Below are 21,410 nucleotides of genomic sequence, written 5' to 3'. Positions count from 1 at the left end.
CACACGCGCGATCCACAGCCACGCCCGCACACTCTCGACACACACAGGGCGTCCAAGGGTCCAGTTGCCATGGCGAACAGGAGCGCGTGAGCCCAGCCGCCCCTCCCGCCCCAGCCGAGCCCGGTCAACTCCGGCTCTGATTGGTCGCTGCTTCCTCATTATGCAAATCATTTGCGTAGACTCGGCAGCCGGCTGCCTGACGTCACCAAGCACGGGGGCTGGGGCTCGGGGCTCTGCTCCGGGAGAGCTCGGGCGGGAGCCCGGATAGCGCCGCGCGGGGACCTCAACCCAGACCCCAGCGTCCCGCCGCCTCTGCCCCGTCCTGCCCCGCCCCCTGCCCCGCCCCTTTCCAGCCCGCCCCACCCCCTCTACGCCCCTCCACCCGGACCCCGCCCCCTGTGCAGCCCCCCGCCCCCGCCGCCCGGACCCCGCCCCCTCCCCCCTGGCCCTTATCACCGGTCCAGGGAGGGGACGGCGGGACAGGCGGGACTAGTGGGACCGGCGGGAGGGCGGACCGGGCGGGGATATGGCCGCGGCGCCCGGAGGGTCTGCGCCGCCCGCCGGCCCCGGCCCGCGCCTAGGTTTCAGCACCGCGGACAGCGGCGTCGGCATGAGCGGGCTAAACCCCGGTCCTGCCGTGCCCATGAAAGACCACGACGCCATCAAGCTCTTCGTGGGGCAGATCCCGCGGGGCTTGGACGAGCAGGACCTCAAGCCGCTGTTCGAGGAATTCGGCCGCATCTACGAGCTGACGGTGCTGAAGGACCGGCTCACCGGCCTCCACAAAGGTGCGCGGGGTCAGCCCAGCCCAGCCCAGCCCAGCCCTGCCCCAATCTGATTAGAGTGGGCCCGACCCAAACCCCAGCCTCAACCGCAGCCCTAACCTTAGATCTACCTAGAGTCAGTCCAACACCAATCCAATACCAGTCCCACTTCAGCCCAGTCTCCTCTCCAGATCACAGAACCCCCAACCTGGAATTTTCTTTCTGATATCCTCCCACTGATCATCATTCTGATCCCCTGACATGTTCTCCACTCTAACCTCTAACTCCCTACCTTTCACCTCTCACATCCCAACAGTCCCGACCTTTCAGTTGGACCTTTCTCCACCCCTCTCATCAGGCATTCCAAATCCTGGAATTCGGAAAGTTATTTGACCTTTGATATCCTCAATCTCCCAAACCCTGGACCCAATCATTTCTGGCCTCCTCCCCCAATCTGGTACCACCCCACTCAGGCCTTAACCGCCTGCACATATATCTTGGACTTGTACCCCTCATTCTGGCCTCTAAGCTCAACCCCCTCTAAGCCAACCCCCACAGAGCCTTCCTTTGAGGCAGATTGCTTCCCCCCCCCTCTCCAAACCCAAGGTCCGTCCTTCTTCAGAATCCAGGCCTGGTTAACTCACAAAATCCAATTCCCCTCAAGGAGGCTCTCAGCTCCAAATTCCACCCTTATGTTGGACAATAACCCAATCTCTCCACCCCCCTCCCAGAATGCCAATACTCTGCCTCTTCCGACTTGATTCCAGAACCATGACCTCAGCTGGGAAAATCTACCACCTTGTGCCCCCTTGTCTCATGTTTCCTGTCAGCTGAACCCACCCTTCTTTTATCCTCTAATCTCCCCACTAGGTGCCTCATCTTTACCCCTCCCCAATCCTCTTTATAGCCTCCTGCTCTCCCTCTTTCACAGGCTGGTCCTGGAGCAAAGCCTGTGGACCAGAGCTTCAGGGTGGGTCAGGTTGAAGAGGCAGAAGGGATTTTTTCCCCCTGCCCTTGCTAGAGAGACAGGCACCAGAGTCCTGTCCAGCCACACCCCTTTCTTCCTGTAGAGAGAGGGAGGAGGCTTGTTTACATGCAGAAAAGTCTGTCCAGGCTGGGCTGGAGTAAGAGAGCTGGAGTCACATGTCATTCAGGGGCAGGGGAAGGAAATTATTTGAGGAGAAACACTTCTACCTCTCTCCACGTTCATCACACTTCAGTTTCAGGATTTGAGGGGGAAGGGTCACCAACTATCCTCCAGGATTTTCCTAGGAGAAAAGTGGTGGGCCCTGGATACCAGCTAAAGATACTTTCCTAAGGGCTGAGAGCTGGAATGAGGCTGCCACCTCTTTTCAACTGGGAGGTTTTGGAACGTCCCTAGGCACACTTACACAGGGGCTTCACAAAAATGCCCGCAGAAGATCTGGGACCAGCGGGGTAACAATGTGTCTTTGACACTTTGGGGTGGGGTTATATTAAAAGGGGCATGAAAGAATAAGACTATGCCACCCAGATTCCTTCTAATGCTGTCAACTGCCTGGCTCTCCATCCATCCATAGCAATTCATCTTCTTATTTTCTAGACATTTATTTCAGTATGTAAGCACAAGCTAATCTTTCTGGGCCATCTGTACAATAAGGGAAGTGTATAAGATACCTTTAATTATCACTCTTCTCATTCAAATACCATCAGAGTCTCTGAATTGTTCCTCATCCTTTTTCTCCCTCTCCATTTAGCTCTAATTCTTCCTGTTTCTTATTTTCATGTGTCTCTCCCTCAAGTCATGCTTCTCTGTCTTTTCATCCCTCCTTTTTCCACCCCCTATCCCAGGTAGTCCACATGGGGCTCCTTTGGGCAGCAGTTGGGCCCCTGAGCCTTTCAGACAGGCCCCGGCCCTGCCCAGTTCTGACGTCAGCTGATATGGCTGAGTGGCGGAAGATGGAGCAGAGATGTAAGCAAAATCAGGTAGTGATATATCCCCAAACCAACCCGAAGTTCTCCAAGGCAGGGTTGCCTTGCAGGATGATTGGGGAGGGTCTCCAAGTCAACATCTTCCCTCCTTTCTCCCCAGCAAGAGCGACATCCAAAAGCCAGAGTGACTCATTTTCCTTCTGATGACTGGGTACTGAGGGAGGCAGCCACGGTGCCTTGAAAACAATGTCAGCCTAAGAGTTAGGAGATTCGAAACCCTATTCTGCCACTGACACACTCTCTGGGTTCAGTTTCCCTATTGATACAATAAGAGTTTATCTCAGGTGTTCTCTAAGATCTCCTTAATTAAACGAATAGCAGATAGTCACCCACCTTAAGGGCGCAGACACATAGAAGACAACAGAGAAAATGTCCCCATTTGCCTTCCTAGTCTGCTGAGGTCTAAGTGGAAAACTTCATGAAGCTCCTAATGGCTTCTCACATCCACCTCTTCCTTCAGTCTTTCTCCTTCCTACACTCAGAAGGCTCTTTTTGAAAACATAGATCTTATCATGTCAGATCCCCACTTCAAATCCTTCAGTGGCTCTTCATTGCTCTTAGAGAAAAGTTCAAAATCCAGACTGAGGCCTACAAGGTTATAGATGACCTGATCCCTACACACCTCACCATCCACTCTGCCTCGTTTCACCAATCTCCAACCATACTAGTCTTCCATCCATTTCCCCAAGACACCAGATTCTTGTCTCAGTCTTCATACGTGCTATTTCCTCAGCCTGAAATAATCACCACCCTTCTTGTCACCTTGTTAAGCCCTGTTTGTTATTGAGGATTCAGTGTGTTCTTTGAAGCATTCCTCAACCCTTTGGACTCAAATTACATTCCTCTCATGATTCTTTACATGATCCCCATGAGAATAGGGAATGTGTCTGCCTCGTTACCACTTCATCCCCAAGCCCATTATAATGCCCCAACATAACAAGTCATATTCAACAAATATTTTTTGAATGCGTGGATGCTCAGTGACTATTGGAAAGGAAGAGATCCCTGCCTCAGTGCTTCCTAGCAGGCTACAGTTTCTGAGGCTGAACCTAAAGGGGAGTAGGACTGATCCTTGGACTCAACCCAGTCTCTGTCCCATAACTACTGGTTCTTTCAGAGAAGTAAGATTTGGGACACAATAACCCTTTAATAGGCCCTATCTTGAAGTACTGGGAGAGCTGACAGATCAAGCTTCTTCGATAGGATTGGAAGTCCCTGAAAGCTCCTCTCTGCAGAAAGTTCTTAAATCAGCCCCATCTTGCAAGCCTCAAATTAACCCATTCCTCAGCTTCAAACTTGGAGGAGGGAGGCATTAAGAAGAAGTTGGGATATCTTGGGTTTGACTCCCAACCCTCCTCCACCTTTTTGCCTCCTCCCATCTGAAACTGAGTTGGGAAGGAATTGAGGCTGATTCTGGGAGACTCTGTGAGTATAAATACGAAAAGGAAGGGAGAGGCTGGGGTTAAAGCTGAAGGAAAAGCCGCTTAGGGAGGTTTAACCCCAACCGGAGTTATGGCTGGAGTGGGGAGGGGAGATGTGGGATTGTATGAGCATGTGGCTGGATGTGGGTACACATGTTCCCTAGGCAAGAAGCCAGGAGCAAATGAGAGGGAGCCAGAGTCTGGGACTCAGATACATGAAGGCCCTCCATTCAGAGAAGGCGGGAGGCAGAGAAGGCTTCTCAGAGCAGTGCCTTGTGAAAGGAGAGTGGCCTTAAGTTTGTCACTTAATGGGATCTTTCCACGAAGAGTATTTGGGGGTTTCAGGAAACCCCCTGAGCCAGCCTCTTCCTCTCCAGGCTGTGCCTTCCTCACCTACTGCGCCCGGGACTCTGCTCTCAAGGCCCAGAGTGCACTGCACGAGCAGAAGACCCTGCCAGGGGTAAGTCCACCAGGGTTGGGGGGTGGGGATCACCTCAGGCTGGGGACATGCCCTATGTGCATGCCAAAGTAGCATGTAGGGGCTGGGCTGGGACCAGGAACTAGAAGCAGAGTCACCTTTCTAGACGTTAGCTTACCCGTGCCCCAAACAGCTATAGGTTCTTTGGTATATTTAGTCTTCTGGCTCAAAGAAATGAGCTTAACACTTGGGCCAAATATTCCACCTTACCTTTTCAGAGAGGCACAAGTATTGTGCGCTATGCTAGAATTTGCCAGTCTTGGCTAAAGTCATGGCTTAATGTGTCATTTGTCCCTGGTGTGAGAATATATGCAGATACATGGGGTAGAGACTCTGCTGGGCTGGTATCCTACTTTTTTCCAGTTCTAGGGTCCTTTAGAGCACTTCCCTTTGTCCTCTTCCTGTAATGTTTTTTTGAGTGCCTTGACTCACCAAGATTGCTTTCCTACTTTCCCCCCAAACACTTGGTTAAAGCTAAGAGGACCCGATTATATGTGCGCAGTTAAGCCATTATATATCAATGGCACCTCATATGGCATTAGCTAATGGCTAATCACTGGACAAAAAGCAAAGTGGGACCAACATACCATGTGGCAGGAAGAGAATGGTGATTGTTAAGAACTAGTGTGGGTTCACCAAAAACAAATCATACAACAGAACCTCATTTTCTCTTGTCAAAGGAGTGATGGATCTACAACAAAAGCGCCATTCCAATGCCCTGGGCAGGCCAAGCCTGGGACTATTTCCAGTTTTAAGCTTCAGACTTAAGAGGACCATTAGCCTATCAGAAAGAGACCAGGATGGGATGGGGACATAAACTATGTCATGAATGATGATTTGAAGAAATTAGAGATATTTGGCTGGAGAAGATAGGCTTTAATGGGGGCTTTAACAGGGAGGCATCACAACATAATGATTAAGAATACTACTTTTTGAGTCTCGCAGACCTAGATTTGAATCTCAGATTTGTTATTTAAGTTCTGTGTCTCCAGATACATTGTTTAGACTCATGAGCTTCGATTTCTGCCTCTGTAAGGAGTGGGTTATACTAACACTTAACTCACTGGGCTATCATGAGGATTAACAGAGGCTTAGCAAGTACCTGGCACAGAGTAAGATCTCAATAAATATTACTGTTGAGGTGGGGGCAACCACCTTCAGATTATTAAGAGGATTTGGTTTGCTGTGGGTGCTTCTAAAGGGCAGGATCAGGATCAGTGGGTATAAAGAACAGACACTAATTTCAGCTCAGTATAAAGAAATCACTTTTCTGAACCAGAGCTATCTAGCAATGGCACAAGGTTTGCCTAGAGCTGATCAAGCTGTTAGTGGACCGTCAGTTCATAAGACTAATCCCAGTAACTGAAGCAACTTGAGCCTCACTCTTTTTTTTTTAAGATTTTATTTATTTATTTGACAGAGAAAGAGATCACAAGTAGGCAGAGAGGCAGGCAGAGAGAGAGAGGAGGAAGCAGGCTCCCTGCTGAGCAGAGAGCCCGATGTGGGGCTCAATCCCAGGACCCTGAGATCATGACCTGAGCCGAAGGCAGCAGCTTAACCCACTGAGCCACCCAGGCACCCCGAGCCTCACTCTTGAAGACTCAGTATTAAGTAACACCAACGTATTATCCTCACCAAGTCTCTGTGTGTAGGCTCTGGAGTCAGACAGACCTGGGTATGGATCCAGGCCCTACCACTCACTAACTCGGTGTATGACCTTGGGCACATTTACGTCTTTACTTCGAAGCCTAAGCATCCTCATATGTAAAAACAAATTCATAGAATAGTTATAATAATTAAGTGAACTAACTCACATAAAGTACTTAGCATAGTTCTTTGTAGACAACAAGCACTCAATATGGGTTAGGTGGTGTTGATGGTAGTAGTAATAGTAACAGCAGTGTTTGTAGGGGTAGTAGTAGAAGTTATTACTCATCCAACCATGGGAGCAAATGACTTCTGCTGCTAAAATTGAAAGTCACTGAGACAAACTGTAACATTCCATGTGGGAAACAGCATAGTGAAGGTACAGAGACAGAAGGAACAAGATGGGTGTGAAATGGGGTTGGGAGTGTGGAGGAGGGCCTGTGTGAGCATGGGCCAGGCCAGAGAGAAGATCCACCAGAGGGCAGTGGTGGAAGAGGAAACTTTGGATGCCAGGATGAGGGATTTGGACTTTATCTTGAAAGCAAATGGGAGCACTGAAAAAATTAAGATGAACTTTGGAATTAAAAAACAAAAGCAAAAACAAAAATCCCTTTTCAACCAGCCACACGGCTCCACAAAGGGAGGACTGAATGAGGCTGAGGGCACCTGAGATAAGAGCTGTGAGGCTCTGGACTAACAGAATAATTTCTGAAGGAGAAAAGAGAAAAAATAATAACTAACATTTGTTGATTCCAGACAGTGTTCCTAGCATTTTGTACGTTCAAAGTCATTTAATCCTCTAACAAGAAGATATTATTGGCCTTCCCATTTTACAGATGAGGAAACTCAGTTAAAGGAAACAAGTGACTTACCCAAGGTTATGAAGCTACTAGTAGGAAGACCTGGGAAGATGCAGGTAGTCTGGCTCCAGAACTCATTCACTTAACTACTACACTATTACCTGGGCCAAGCTGGTGGCAGACAGGTCTAAGGTTCTGGAGGGGATGATGACTGGGTTCATCTGCCCTCTCCCACCATTTCATCCGCAGGCTTCCAACATGGCCTGCCTTTGCACTGCCAGGATTGGCTTTATTCATCCTCTCCAGCTTAACAAAGTGAAAATTAATATTTAATTATTCTCCTAAATGAAAATCGATGGCTCTGTTGGCCAGCCCAAGCAATGTCCGTGCCATCAATCTTTCTTCTGGGCCTGCCAGGGGCAGCAGCAGCTTTAGTCACCTGGCCTCAGGCCCACCAGCATGAAGGGAGGAGGGTGTCCAGCTCTCTGTAGGCGCTGGGTCCTGGGCACAGCTGCCATCTGCTGGAGAAGCAGGGGAAGACTTTAATCTGGGCTCCTACTAGAGACAGGCAGGACTGTCACCCTGGGAGCTGTAAAGGTTGGGGCTCCCCAAAGAGAAAGCCTGAAACTCTGGGGAAAATTTCACAGTATCTACTGGACTGGGATCTCCCTTTTGCTTCCCTTCGCATGCCCCTGATAGTTTCTGTTACCTATCAAAACTTGACTCCCCACTCAGGACTTCCTTTAAACCTCAGTGCTCTGTCCCATCTTCTGTAGCTTCTTCTTCATAAAGCTGAAGCTATGTCTTGCAGCCTCATTTTAGGCTGCAGAATCCACCTAAAGAAGGTGGGCCCAACCCTAGCCTAGAAGGTGCCCCCCCCCCTTGTCGCTCTCGCTGCTCATGACTTCCTTTCCATTGGGTATTCATACCTTCGAACACTGTGAAGGAGACAGACAACTGAGTGCATTTGCTTTTGCAGGTTGTGCCCTGCACAAAACAGCTTGTGCGGAAAGGGCAAGTGGGGGCTAAAATTCATCCATGCTCTCCTGACCAAGCCATGCACATTATCACAGGGCTGTGTCAGCCCAAAGGAAGAGGCACATTTTTTTTCAAATTCATCCACAAATTTGGGGGAGTGCCTTTTTGTAACTCACACAAGGCACTGTATGTGCTAGCAGCTGCCTAGTGAGCAAATCGGAACTTTGCCCTCCAGGAGCTTTTTCCAGCCCAGAAATAACTCACTGCATCTCAGGGCAGTTTACACCTGGGCACATAAAAGAAGCATCAGGAGTGGAGAGAGAGAAGATGCTTCACAGAGGGAATGCTACCTGATCCCAAATGTGATCATATTTCATCACATCTGAGGGTCTAGAAAGCTGAAAGATAAGACGACTTTTGGAATTCTGGATACAGTGTGAGGACTGGCAGGGAAGGTGTCCAGTGAAGACAGCCAAGGCTCTATGTGAATGAATAGTATTGTGTCTCTGGGGCAGCAAGGGAGGCAAAACTCACAAGTTTGGACTGTCAGTCTTAGGATCTTGGGCTTTATCGGGAGGTTTGCAATAGGGAACCATAGGTGGATTTTATTTTATTTTTTTTAAAGATTTTATTTATCTATTTGACAGACAGAGATCTCAAGTTGAGGGAGAAGCAGGCAGAGAGAGAGAGAGAGGAGGAAGCAGGCTCCCCACCGAGCAGAGGGCCCAACATGGGGCTTGATCCCTGGGATCATGACCTGAGCTGAAGGCAGAGGCTTTAACCCACTGAACCACCCAGGCACCCCCATAGGTGGATTTTAATCAAGGAAGAGTGAGGGACTGGTTTTAAAAGCTCACTTCAGCTATAGTACGATGGTTGGGTTAGAGAGGAAAGAACACTGGAAGCAGATGATCCATTAGGACACTGTTGCTTGAATGCAGCTGAATGAGTATGCTGGCCTAACGCTGGGGATAGGGCAGGAATGGGGAAGAGAGGATAGCCTTGAGAGCTATTTAGGATATCCATATAGATTCTAGAACTAGTGGGACTTGGCAGTGGATTGGATTAGAAGAGGGGGTAGGTAGAACAAAGAGCTGAAAATGGCGAAGTTTGTTTTTTCTCCGCCTCTCTCTTCCCTGCATCCTTGACACCTCTCTTGCACACACCAGTAATTCTGATAAATATTCTTCCCATGTGGTGGTTAAGAAGTCGAGGGCACAAGTGCTCAGTGTACGACACAGAAGTGTCTTGATGGACTCAAGTCTGACCCCAAAGCAGGAACTTTAGGCAAGTCAAGCAGGAAAAAGGGGTAGGGCCTTGCCTTCCCTTCTACTCATGGGGGCCAAAGTACCAGGGTCTCATGCATGACTGCACTACCTCCAAACTTTCCCACTCCACTGCCTGGAATAGGTTCTTCTCTCTGCTTTCTGACATTCTCTCCCTTGATTTCCCCCACCAGGTCTGGGTCCTGAAGCAGACGTGGGCCTGGACTCTAGCTGGGAAACTTTCAAGTGAATAGGTACTCAGCCAAGGGCAGGAGCTCACCTGAGGTCCCAGGACAAATTCTTGGCCTAGGATGCAATTCCCCTTATTCAAAGGGGAACTGGGATTGCCTCACCCTACTTCCACACCCGTCTGCTGGCTGTGGCAAGAACAAGGCAGGGTAGGGTTGCTTAAGCAGCTCATGCAGACAGCTCTTTTTTCTCCAGTCATACAGAGTGTACCTAAATCCCAGGTGTCCTCCCTAACCACCTCCCAGTGGGGACCAAAGAAGAACCACTCTCCCCAACTCTGTCCTCATCCTCTTGGGCTCCTCCTCTGGGACTTCCCCTGCATCTCCAAACTCCCACACTGCCAAATTCCTCAACACCTAAGCCACAAACCTAAAGGTCAGCCAATACTCCCTTCTCTCCCTCAGTTCCCACATCCAGGAGAACTTTAGTCCAGTTAATTCATTCTAAACATCTCTTGAATCTGTCCATTTCCTTCTGCCCCAGTCCAGGTCACCCTCACCCCTTACCTGTATCATTGATCTTCCCCCCTCTAATTTTTCCCTTTCCGATCTTTTTTTCTGCACAGTGACAGCTCATGGGATCTTTCCCCATTTAATATCCTTCCCTGGATCCCTACTGCCTTGGAAATACAACAAAGCCAAAATTCCTTGTTGTGGTTTTCACAATCCCTCCCACCGTGGTCACTGGCTACCTTTTAGTTTCATACCCTTCCATTAAAAACAAACAAGCAAACACAACACTGCACGGTAGGATCATAATTCTCCCTTTTACTAATGTGCATACTGAGGCTCAGAGACCTTAGAGAAGTTGCCACTGATGGAGCCACAATTTAAATCCACATCCATATGACTCAGAAGCAATTTGCTCTACCCTGGCTACCTGAATCCTTTCTCCTTCAGACTTGCAGCTTCCTTTCTATCCCCCAGCCATCTGGAGTGCTAAGCCTCCAGCTTTATCTCTCCCATTATCTCCACATGGCTCATTGACCCCAGTTTGCAAAGTCCAGGTCAAACTTTGCCTCCCCTGTGCAGTTTTCCCTGTATCGACCTCTCCAGTTGGAGTCAGCCTCTCCTACAGCATTCTACCTTGCACTGCTCCTAAGGCCCTGGTCACTCTATGCCTCATTCCTTGTGTTCATGTCTTAAGAATGGAGTTGAGCAGCTCAATGCAAAAACATAGACTTCAGCATCAGACAGACTTGGAGACAAATCCCAGCTCAACCACTTACCCATCCTGTGACTTGCACAAGTGATTTATCCTCCCTCAGCCTCAGACTTCCCATCTATACTATGGGGACAATGGTATTACCTTGCAGAGCAGCTGGAAAGAATTTAGAGACAATGTCTTATAGTGTCCCAGAAAGGGCCTGGTACATAGTGGGCTCTTATGAAATGATGGCATTATCTTCCCCTCCATAAGTCATCGAGGACAGGGTCTCAAGGGTCATCGTTGTCTTCCATGAAGGGCCCAGGCTGGGGCTCTTCACAGAGTTCAGGAAATGCTGGCAGCATGCCCGAACGGTGATAAGCTTAGGTGCCAGACTCTGAGGCTTGGACTCTGCCAGGTCTATGAACATGTATTATATCACCTAATGCCCACTGTCCATTCAAGAGTTGGGGAGGGTGGAGGGGGAACGGGGTGTCCCCCAGAGCACTGATGAGATCCATCTCTCCAGAAACTCAGCCAGGGAGGCAGCTGCCATGGAAACCACTGCTGTCACATGTGCTTGTCACTCTAGGTTCCAGAGAGAAATTCTTAGGATCTATTTAAGAACTAATAAAATAATGATGGTCTTGCTTACCCTCACTGTGCCCCACCCCAGGCTTCTAGCCCTTTTTCCTTCTTCCCTGCCATACTCCTCCCTGCCTTTCCTGTGTTCCTTCCTGACCCCTTATCCCTTCGTTTCCTTCCCATATCCACCAGTATTTCTCTCTTTCCTTGCCCCTTTCTGGGTGTGTCTCTTTCTCTCATAATTTCTGTCTTCTTATGTCTCTTCATCTCTCCTTGTTTCTCTGCTCTCCATGGCTCTGTCTCTTGGTCTCTCCTCCACAATCACAGGTGGCCATGCCCAGGGACGGTTCCCGTTCCTCCTGGTCCCTGGTCCCAGCCAATCCAGACCTGTCCAGCTCGCCCTGATCTGCTTGGATTGATCTGTCATCCCCTCTAGACTGCAGCCTGAGTCCTGTCGGTGTCTCGGCCCCCACCCACAACCTGGTACACTGCAGGGGCTCCACTGCCAGCGGGTGGGTGTGTCAGAGCGTATAAGAACCTGAGCCCTGGGTGGGAGGGGGATTGCGCTGGTTCAGGCCTGGCCTGTTTTCCTTTCCTTTCCTTTCCCTTTTTTTTTTTTTTAAATAAGCCCTCCCCAGTCCCCCACCCCCAAATTTGATCCAAAGGAAATTGCTCAACTGTGACTGCCAGGGCGTTACCATGGTTACTGGGTAGCACTTGTGGCTATGGTAACAGGAAGCTGCCTGTTGTCTCGGCAACGAGCACATTGGTAGAGGATGGAATGGCCCTGATTGGTGCAGAAACAGTGCATTTCCTGAAGGGAGGGGGTCAGATCATCACCTTCTCAGGCCAGATGGGCATCAGTACCCCTTCCTCCATGAACAGGAAGGCCGCTGTTCTTTCCTCCCGGCACTCAGCTGTCTGCCCCCAACAATAATTCCTCACATCCTACGCTCCCAGCTTTTGGCAGTTTACAAAGACCTTTTGCGTCCCCATTATCTCATGTGATCCCCACAACACCCATGAGAGGAAGGTGAGATGGGGATTCAATCATGAATTCTCTCAGGGTGGTTGGGGGATGGGAATGTGTGGGAGTGTATGTTGAAATCACCTAGGAGCTTTTGAAAATTGTACAATCCCCCAACTTGAGAGTCTGGTATGGTTCCCAGGTGATTCTTATCCACCCTTATCAGGGAACCCCTGAATTAGAAGGTGAATCTGGTTGGTGGGGGAGGGGATAAAGGGAAGAGTCAAGTTGCTTCCCAGGTTTCTAGCTTGGATGACTGGAAGGATCAGGTCGGGGCAAAACGATAAGCTCTGGTGTGGGTGTGTTGAGTGGAAGATGCCAGCGGGACTGTCCAGCAAGTAGCTGGGTACATGGGTCTGAAGCTCAGGAGGGAGGTGTGGGCTGGGGATGCAGAGCTCTGAGTCAGCCCTGCAGGGATGGTAGCTGAAGCTGCGGGTGTGGGCGAGACTATCCAGGAAGAATGGGAACAACGGGATGAACAGGGCCAAGGATGGTACGCTGGAGAATGCCAGCATCCTCAAGGGAAGGGGGGCCCAGGGAGGGAACTGAGGGGGTGAGTGTAGAAACTGTGGTGACACAGAAGCTGGGGAAGGTTTTCCCCCATTTAACATGCTGACTCTGAGAGAGGGTGGCTTACTCGAAGTCATAGAACCATGAAAAGGCAGAGTTGGGGTAAGCAGCACTAAGTCTGATTCCCAGATTGTTTAATCTAAATGACATATAGAATTATATTCTATTTTAGTACAAAACACAAATCTTCAGTAACAATTCCACCCTCCCACCCAACTCCTCACCCAAAGTCTGTAAGGAGGTTTAGGAGCCAGAGGGACAGGCCTCGCGTAGTCGTCCCAGCCCAGAGCCGAATCTCTTTAGCCGCCACGGTTCATCCTGGCTTGCCACCAAGCTTCCTATCACCCCACCATCCAGGTTTCCTACCTTCTGAATTTCCCAGTTTAAGGAAGAATCTTGGAGAAAATCTATAGGCCACCATGAGAGTGGTGGAGTACAGAGTTCAAAGGGCCAGGGCTTGGATCCTGAGGCATCGAGGGGAGGAGAAGCCTGGTGCCAGGACCAGGCGGTCATGCTGACTGGGTGTGTTGGTCCAATGTCTTTCAGATGAATCGTCCGATCCAAGTGAAGCCGGCTGCCAGTGAGGGCCGAGGAGGTAACTTCCCTACGTGACAAACCTCAGGGTATCACCTATGTAGGGGACGGTGGGCCTATTCCTCAAGTCAGTCCTACCCATGGTTTATTACTAGAGCTCCCTTGGGTCAGTCGAAGGGAAAGTGGGTCTCAGAATTGCTCAGCACCAGAAACAGCTTAGTCTTCCCAGCTCAGTCTGAGGAGAGATGGGGTCCCAGGGCTCCTAGACTCCAAAGAAGCAGGAAGAGACTGAGAAGATGCTAGAGATAAAGGAAGGGGGGCTCTTGTCACCTTGCCCTGGAGAGATTTCATTCCTTTTTTTTCAGTTGTAGCTTCCAGATTTGTTTGAAAAACCAGGCTGGAATTTTTTTTTTTCATGTTCTTCTGATTAGAGAGGACCCAGTCCACTCTGGATTGGGACCACTCATTTCCTCACTGCAATTGAGATGGGTCTAGTAAGACAGACTTTGCAGGTCATATGAAGGAATTTGACTCTGTAATGAGGACCATGGCAAGTCTTTGAAGGTTTTCTTTTTTTTTTTTTTTTTTTTTTTAGTAGTGCTGTTTCCTGGAACCAATGCTCCTTAAGAACAGGAGGGGTAGAAAGCCTGTGCTTTTTGACAACCAGCTACATTCTAGCCAGTTTCCACACTGGAAAAGTGATGCTAGCTTTTGGTGTCAGTTCTTTGGTGTCTTTCCCACCCTTGGGTCTTATATCATTCCAGGATATCTGCCTATAGCCCTGATGTCTGCTGACTCTCTCCCTTGGATAAGACTCTCTCCCTGCCTTACCCAAAATCAGTCATGGCACTGTTAGGTGGAATGAGCTGCCCACACTCAGGGAGAGATCGGAACACAACTGACAGGCCTTTATTAACGCCTACTAACTGTGCACATCCTCTCAGACTTCATGCTTACTGTCTGCACTTACAAGGGGCTCTGGTAGCTTCATGGGTCCATTGTGGAGTTAAATCCTCTATGAAATCCTCCTTTATCCTTTTAGATTATCTGACCTCTGGTCTCTGATTCTCAATTTGAGGCCAAGGTGTTACCACTTCTACTTTGCCTTGAAGAGATATTGCCAAGTTTCCTCCTCCCCTTCACACATTCATTTCCCGCTTCATTCTTTCCAGAAAGGTTTTTGAAAAGTTCCAGCTTCCCTACGGAACCTCTGGTTCACTTGTCCCGAGAATTTCTGCCTTTTGGGAAGCTCTGTTAGGCATCAAGGCCATTGTTGGCCATTGTTGGACCTCTTCTAAGCCTTGTCCACAAACATTAACTACTCCATAGCTCAGAGGCTAGCTTAGAGCACCTCAGTGAGCTAAGAAGCAGGCAAGTTGAGCCTGTAGTTTATTCAACCATCCAACCAACATCTTCTGAGTAACTTACTCCACATTAAGAATAGAGATGTGAGCATCTCTCTGTGAGCATCTGTGACCTGGCATCTGGCCTCATTGAGCTCTGGAGCTATGAGGGGACAGTAAATAAGAGGTTACTATTCAGTGTGATCAGTGCTTTTCAAGTCCTGGAGGGGCTGTGGGCACAATAACAAGGGGCATCTATCTTAGTCTGGAAGGTCAAGGTGGACTTCCTGAGGTAGTAATATTCAAGCTGAGATCTCAAGGATGAAAAAGTAGTAGTCAAATAGAGAAAGGAGGGGAGAGGGAGCAAGTGCTTAGGCAAAGGGGATAGCATGCACAAAGTTCAGAACATGATGCAACCTGGCTCTGGTTCACGAACTAAGTTCCCAGTGCTGGGGGCACTCTTGCTGTCTGGAGTCCAAAACATCTTGTTGGGGAGAGGGCAGCTCTACAAAGCACTTCCGATGAGGCTTCTGCTTGGCCTGGTCCATATGTCCTTATCATCTGGACCCCACGCAGTGGTATCAGCCAGAGTTTTATCATTATCCTCCCCTTTTTGCACAGAGTTTTCAGGTGTCATGTCATTGACAGATTCTGTACCCACCTATATACGCCTGTTCAGATTCAGAGCAGCTCAAGAGAGCAGGAAAAGCAAATCTAGCTGAAAAGAGGACTGCCTGGCAGTACAAGTCATAATTTTAGTAGTTATGTTTTGCACAGGTATTTCTTGACAAGTGATGGCTCTTAATGAGTATATACTCCAAAGGCATCCATGAATAATCCTTCTTGCAGGTTTAGATGACCAGATCTCTCAATTCTTCCCTGCTCCCACTCAGAGCCACCAAATGTTCCCTGCTACATCTTCAGGAGAGAGGAGGCATATGTAATAAGCCTTGCACAAACAGTTGGGCCTTTACAATTTACAAGTATTTAACTACCAACTGATCTGTGTTAGATAATCTTGTTAGTAATCAAAATGTGTTCCTTTTCTTCAATGTTATATATTTCTTCTTAAGTGAATTCAGCTTCCTGCTGAATTTTAAAACAAACTAATGCTTTAGAAACTCAGCTTTTTAAAGTGGTACTGAATTTTGCTTTTGAAATGTAAAGTTTGACATCAGTGTGGGACAGCTTGCCCTATTCAAGTCTTATCTCTGTGATCGCATTCAATAAGCCTTCAGAGTTAATGGTCACACCTGTCCTAATATATTTATCCCTATGAGCTTGCATGTGTTTTTTTAATTCCTGAAATTAAATCCCTTAGTTTACAATTGAATAACAATGATTTCTATCTTTTAAGAATACTGGTATCTACATTATATGTTTATAAAAATTTTTAAAAAAAGAATACTGGTATCAATGCAGATGTAATCTAAAGGGTATCAAGGCAAACAGTATAATCTTCCAAGATTCCACCATTTCCTTCTGGAAGGGATTATTAGATTTCCATCACCCTCCCTCAATAAAACAGGGATTTCCAACTCAAATACTACAGGAGCCAGGTAGATAACTTTAAATAGATGAGACTGTCAGGATTTAATTACAATTTACATTTTAATTATATTAAATGTTGGCAAATGATTCCACTTTTAAAAGTTGACCAGCACTGCCAGAACTTAACCAAACTTACCAGTTTTGCTTCTTTGGCCCAGAGACTTCCATTCTTCCCATCTGCATATAGGAGGAATCTATTGTGCACACATGAGCTTTTAATGAAAACAACTACTTTACATTATCTTTCTTGAATTTTGATGCCAATGCAGCAGAGTAGTATTCCTCTTATTTTAAATCAATAGACATGAAGTTTGTGGTTGAAATAACCTATGTTTTAAACACACTGTATGTGTATCACTTTTAGAAGTTACTGGTAACACCTGTACATTCGATACTTACAATGCAGTAATAGTAGCGACACAACAGAATCTGCCTGATAGAAGGTGCTGGGGTCCTCTTCTTCCATGGCCATCCTCTGCAGCCCTGATGATACTCTGAGTGTTAGATGTCCATCCAGGTCTTCATGAACTATGTTATAGCAGGCTTTTTTTTTTTTAAGATCTTATTTATTTGACAGAGAAGGAGACAGCAAGAGCAGGAACACAAGCAGGAGGAGTGGGAGAGGGAAAGCAGGCTTCCCACAGGGCGGGAAGCCTAATGTGGGGCTCGATGCGGGGCTCTATCCCAGAACCCTGGGATCATGGCCTGAGCCAAAGGCAGATGCTTAACTATCTGAGCCACCCAGGTGCCCTATAGCAGCCTTTTCGTGATCTCAGCTTGTTCCCATAATTTCTGCAGCTAAGTTCCATGCTGTTTATGTACTTCATACTCCATGCCTATATTTTACATCCTGTGGCATTGAGCGATACTCTTAAAAGGAAAATGCACCTAACTGTCCAAATGACCTGATACCCTAATTAGAGTAAAGGCACCCATTTCTGTATAAAAAATGAACATCGTGCCAGAAACTTTTCTCCTCAGCATCTGGATTTATTTGAATGTAAACATTAAAATGTCTGGATGAAAATTCAAGGGTCATGTATTTCAAAATGTCAACATCAAATTATATGAGGTCAGGGACCCCCAAATCCTTCAGACATTGGTCATTAAGTCTGTTTTACCTCCTGTTCAGCATGGAGGCTGCAGTTGATTTTCCCTAACTTTCATGATCCCTTCTACGGAAGCACAAAAAATAAGATTAATGGTAGGCACCAATCTAATAGGAAAAGTATTTTTAGTCCTAAGGCAAAATATTCAAAATCATTGCCCTCCTGTATCAGGGCGCCTGGGTGGCTCAGTCGTTAAGCGTCTGCCTTTGGCTCATAACATGATCCCAGGGCCCTGGGATCGAGCCCCACATCAGGCTCCCTACTCAGCGGGAAGCCTGCTTCTCCTTCTCCCACTCCCCCTGCTTGTGTTCCCTCTCTCGCTGTCTCTCTCTCTGCCAAACAAATAGATAAAATCTTTAAAAAAGAAAAAAAAAGAAACTCCTGTATATTTTTCCCTCTCTTTCAAATTTCATAACATAAGATCAATAAATTCATAAATCACAATAGTGACTGCTCCGCTTGTTCTATTCTCCAACCTAGGCAGTATTTTTTTTTACCAAGGATTTTTTTCCCCCAGGATGCCTAAGGTACAGATATCAGCTAAGTAATCAACCCGTGCACTCTTTCCACTTTAGTTTTTTTAAACTTTAAAAACAGTCTCTGAAGTGAAGCATCTCTTTTTCAATCTTGAAGTTTGGCTTTACTGAAGAGACCAGTTATCTGTTATCACATCAACCCTCCCACACCATCCTATAATGAATGGTTTAGGTAATTTCTAACTGAATTTATATGGTTTTGTTTAAATATTAGCCCAGATTTTGGATAATAAATATATATAATTATTGAACTAGGTGAGTCATGTTTTTTATGTAATTTTATCCAGGATTCTACTTCATTCAGGATTTAACAACTAAACTTTGAGTTAAAGTTAAATTTTGAGCAAGAATTTTCAGAATTTCATTAACACTGGGACACATTCTCTGATCTAAATGAAGTATGGATCTTGGATACAACCGTTCTGCCAGTCAGTGGACACGCTTATCTGTCTTTGATCCTTATACTTACTTAATTCTATGAAGTACTCTTCCAGGGAAGACCTGACTGGATAAGTTTCACAGTACTGCTTAAGACGACTCAAGTTAAGGTTTCACTTCCTGAAATTAATTCTACCTCTGGGAGGTGCTTCCCGTCAGCTTGACTCAGAGCAAATCACCCAGAGATTATTGTTAACACTTTTAGGTCACGGCAATGGCTAATCCTCACAAGCTCTTCGGGTCCAGGTATACAGCCTGCAAAAGGAAAATGAAATCTGGAGGCTGAGATTCTTTTCTCTTGGAGGAACTTGGAATCTTGGTCTTGGTCTACCTTTCTGCCTTAACTTCCCGGTTCTTCTGGATCAGAATGAAGGGACAATAGAGTCTCTGTTCTTCCTTGGTCTGTGTACTTAGTTTTCAGCCCTCCTTAAAGATCTCCTTCATTTTCAAAAATTATAGTAAAATAGACATGACATAAACCTTATCACCTTTACCAATTTTAAGTGTACGGTCCAGTAGTGTTAAGTATATTCACACTGTTGTGCAAACCTTCTCCAGAATTTCTTCCTATTACAAGGCTCAAAATCTGTACCCATTAAATAACTGCCTTTTCCCCCTCCAGCCCCTGGTAACCATCATTCTACTTTCTGTTTCTATGAATTTGACTTCTCTAGATACCTCATATAGTGAAATCATACAGTATTTGTCTTTTCGTCACCGGCTGATTTCACTTAGCGTGATGTCCTCAAGGTTCAGCCATGTTGTAGCTTGTGTCAGATTTTCCTTTTTAAAGGCTGAATAATATCTCATGGTATGTATTTACCACATTTTGTTTATCCATTCATTGTTTGAAAGACATTTGGGTGGCATCCACCTTTTAAGTGTTGTGGATAATGCTACTGTGAACATAAGTGTACAAATATCTCTTTGAAAAAAAGTATCTCTTTGAGACTCTGCTTTCAATTCTTTTGGTTATAATACCCAGAACTGGTATTGTTGGATCATATGATAATCCTATTTGTAATTTTGGAGGGAACTGTCATACTGTTTTCCACAGTGGCTTTACATTCCCACCAGCAGTGCACAAAGGTTTCAGTTTCCCCACAGTCTTTCCAATACTTGCTATTTTCTTCTTCCCCTCCTCTTCCATCTTCTCCTCCTTCTATACATTTTCTTCTCCTTCTTATTCTTTTTTTTCCTCCTTCTCCTTCTTCTTCTTCCCCTCCTCCTCTTCTATCTTCCCCTCCTCCTCCTCTTCCTTCCTCTCCTCTTCCTTCTTTTTCTCCTTCTTCAACAGTCATCCTTATAGTGTAAGGTGATATTACATTGTGATTTTCATTTGTACTTCCTTGATGATTAGTAATATTGAGCATCTTTGCATATGCTTACTGGCCATTTATATATCTTCTTTGGAGAAATACTTATTTAAGCCCTTTGCTTACTTTTTAATAGGATGATTTGTTTTCTTGTTTGCGTTGTAGGAACTCTTCATTTTGGATATTACCAGATTTTATTTGGGTATTATCAGATACATGATTTGCAAATATTTTCTCCCATTCTGTAGGTTGTCTTTTCACTGAGTGTGTCTTTTGATGCATGAAGTCTGAAATTTTGATGTAGTCTGGGGCACCTGGGTGGCTCAGTGGGCTAAGCCTCGGCCTTTGGCTCCGGCCATGGTCTCAGGGTCCTGGGATCGAGCCCCACATTGGGCTCTCTGCTCAGCAGGGAGTCTGCTTCCCCTCTCTCTCTGCCTGCCTCTCTGCCTACTTGTGATCTCTTTCTCTGTCAAATAAATAAATAAAATCTTTAAAAATATTTTTGATGAGGTTCAGTTTACTTTTGTTGGCTGTGAGTTTGGTGTCACATTTAAGAAGTCATTGCCAAATTCAAGGCCATGAGGCTTTTTCCCTGTTTTCTTCCAAGAGTTTTATAGTTTTAGCACTCATGCTTAGGTCTTTGACTCATTTTGTTCATTTTTGTATATGATGCAAAGTAAGGGTCCAACATCGTCATTTTGCACCCACTTTTCTCAACACCATTTTCTGAAAAGACTGAAATTTTTGTCAAAAATCATTTGACCTATATGTGAGGGCTTATTTCTGGCCTCTCTCTTCTATTCCATTGGATTGCATGTCTTTATGCCACTGTCACACTGCTCAATTACTGTAGCTTTGTAGTAAGTTTTGAAATCTGAAAGTGAGATCTCCAACTTTCTTCTTTTTCAAGATTGTCTTGACAATGGGTTCTTGAGATTTGATATGAATTTTAGGATGGATTTCTCTAGTTCTGCAAAAAAATGCCATTGGGATTTTAATAGAAATTGCATTAAATCTGTAGATTTCTTTGGGCAGTAGTGATATCTAACAATATTAAGTCTTTCAATCCATGAACACAAGATGTCTTCCATCTATTTGTGTCTTTAATTTCCTTCAGCAATTTTTTTTAAAGATTTTATTTATTTATTTGACACAGAGAGAGGTCACAAGTAGGCAGAGAGGCAGGCAGAGGGAGAGGAGGCAGCAGGCTCCCTGCTGAGCAGAGAGCCCAATGGGGGGCTTGATCCCAGGACCCTGAGATCATGACCTGAGCTGAAGGCAGAGGCTTAACCCACTGAGCCACCCAGATGCCCCAGCAATGTTTTATAGTTTTCAGGATACCAATCTTTTTGCCTCCTTTTTAAAGTTTATCCCTAAGTATTTTTTTTATGTTATTTTAAGTGGAACTGCTTTTTTAATTTCTTTTTCGGATTGTTCATTGCTAGTGTATAGAAACACAACCCATTTTATTTGTTGACTTTGTGTTCTACAATTTTGCTGGATTTGTTTATTATTTCCAGCAGGGTTTTTTTTGGGGGGGGGGAATTAAAGCTCTTCTTGATGTTTATCAGATCAGGCCAGAAGACTCTGTTTGCCCTGGATATTTCCTCATTGACTTTCCCAGGCTCTCTTGGTTCCTTATGCTGGAGTCATTACTAAGAACATCAGGGGAAAGATGCTTT

At 46.3% G+C, this 21,410-nt stretch overlaps 1 protein-coding gene across 6 annotated transcripts in view; it reads left to right on the top strand.

The window, feature by feature from the left end:
- Positions 1 to 396: 396 nt before the first annotated feature.
- CELF6 (CUGBP Elav-like family member 6) overlaps positions 397 to 21,410 on the top strand; it is a 29,774-nt gene continuing 8,760 nt past the window's right edge. For 3 of the 6 annotated variants that reach the window (XM_032864989.1, XM_032864990.1, XM_032864987.1), the window contains exons 1-3: positions 397 to 788; positions 4,534 to 4,616; positions 13,448 to 13,496. In XM_032864989.1, the coding sequence (XP_032720880.1) occupies positions 527 to 788; positions 4,534 to 4,616; positions 13,448 to 13,496 (394 nt within the window). In that variant the 5' untranslated portion in view covers positions 397 to 526. The remainder of the gene's footprint in view (positions 789 to 4,533; positions 4,617 to 13,447; positions 13,497 to 21,410) is intronic. The other 3 variants (XM_032864986.1, XM_032864988.1, XM_032864985.1) reach the window with 1 other exon arrangement.

Source organism: Lontra canadensis, unplaced genomic scaffold, assembly GCF_010015895.1.
Source record: "Lontra canadensis isolate GAN:19392208 unplaced genomic scaffold, GSC_riverotter_1.0 scaffold28, whole genome shotgun sequence".
NCBI lineage: Eukaryota > Metazoa > Chordata > Mammalia > Carnivora > Mustelidae > Lontra > Lontra canadensis.
The sequence above is the reverse complement of the archived record's forward strand: the minus strand, read 5'-3'. Positions and strand labels throughout refer to the sequence as shown.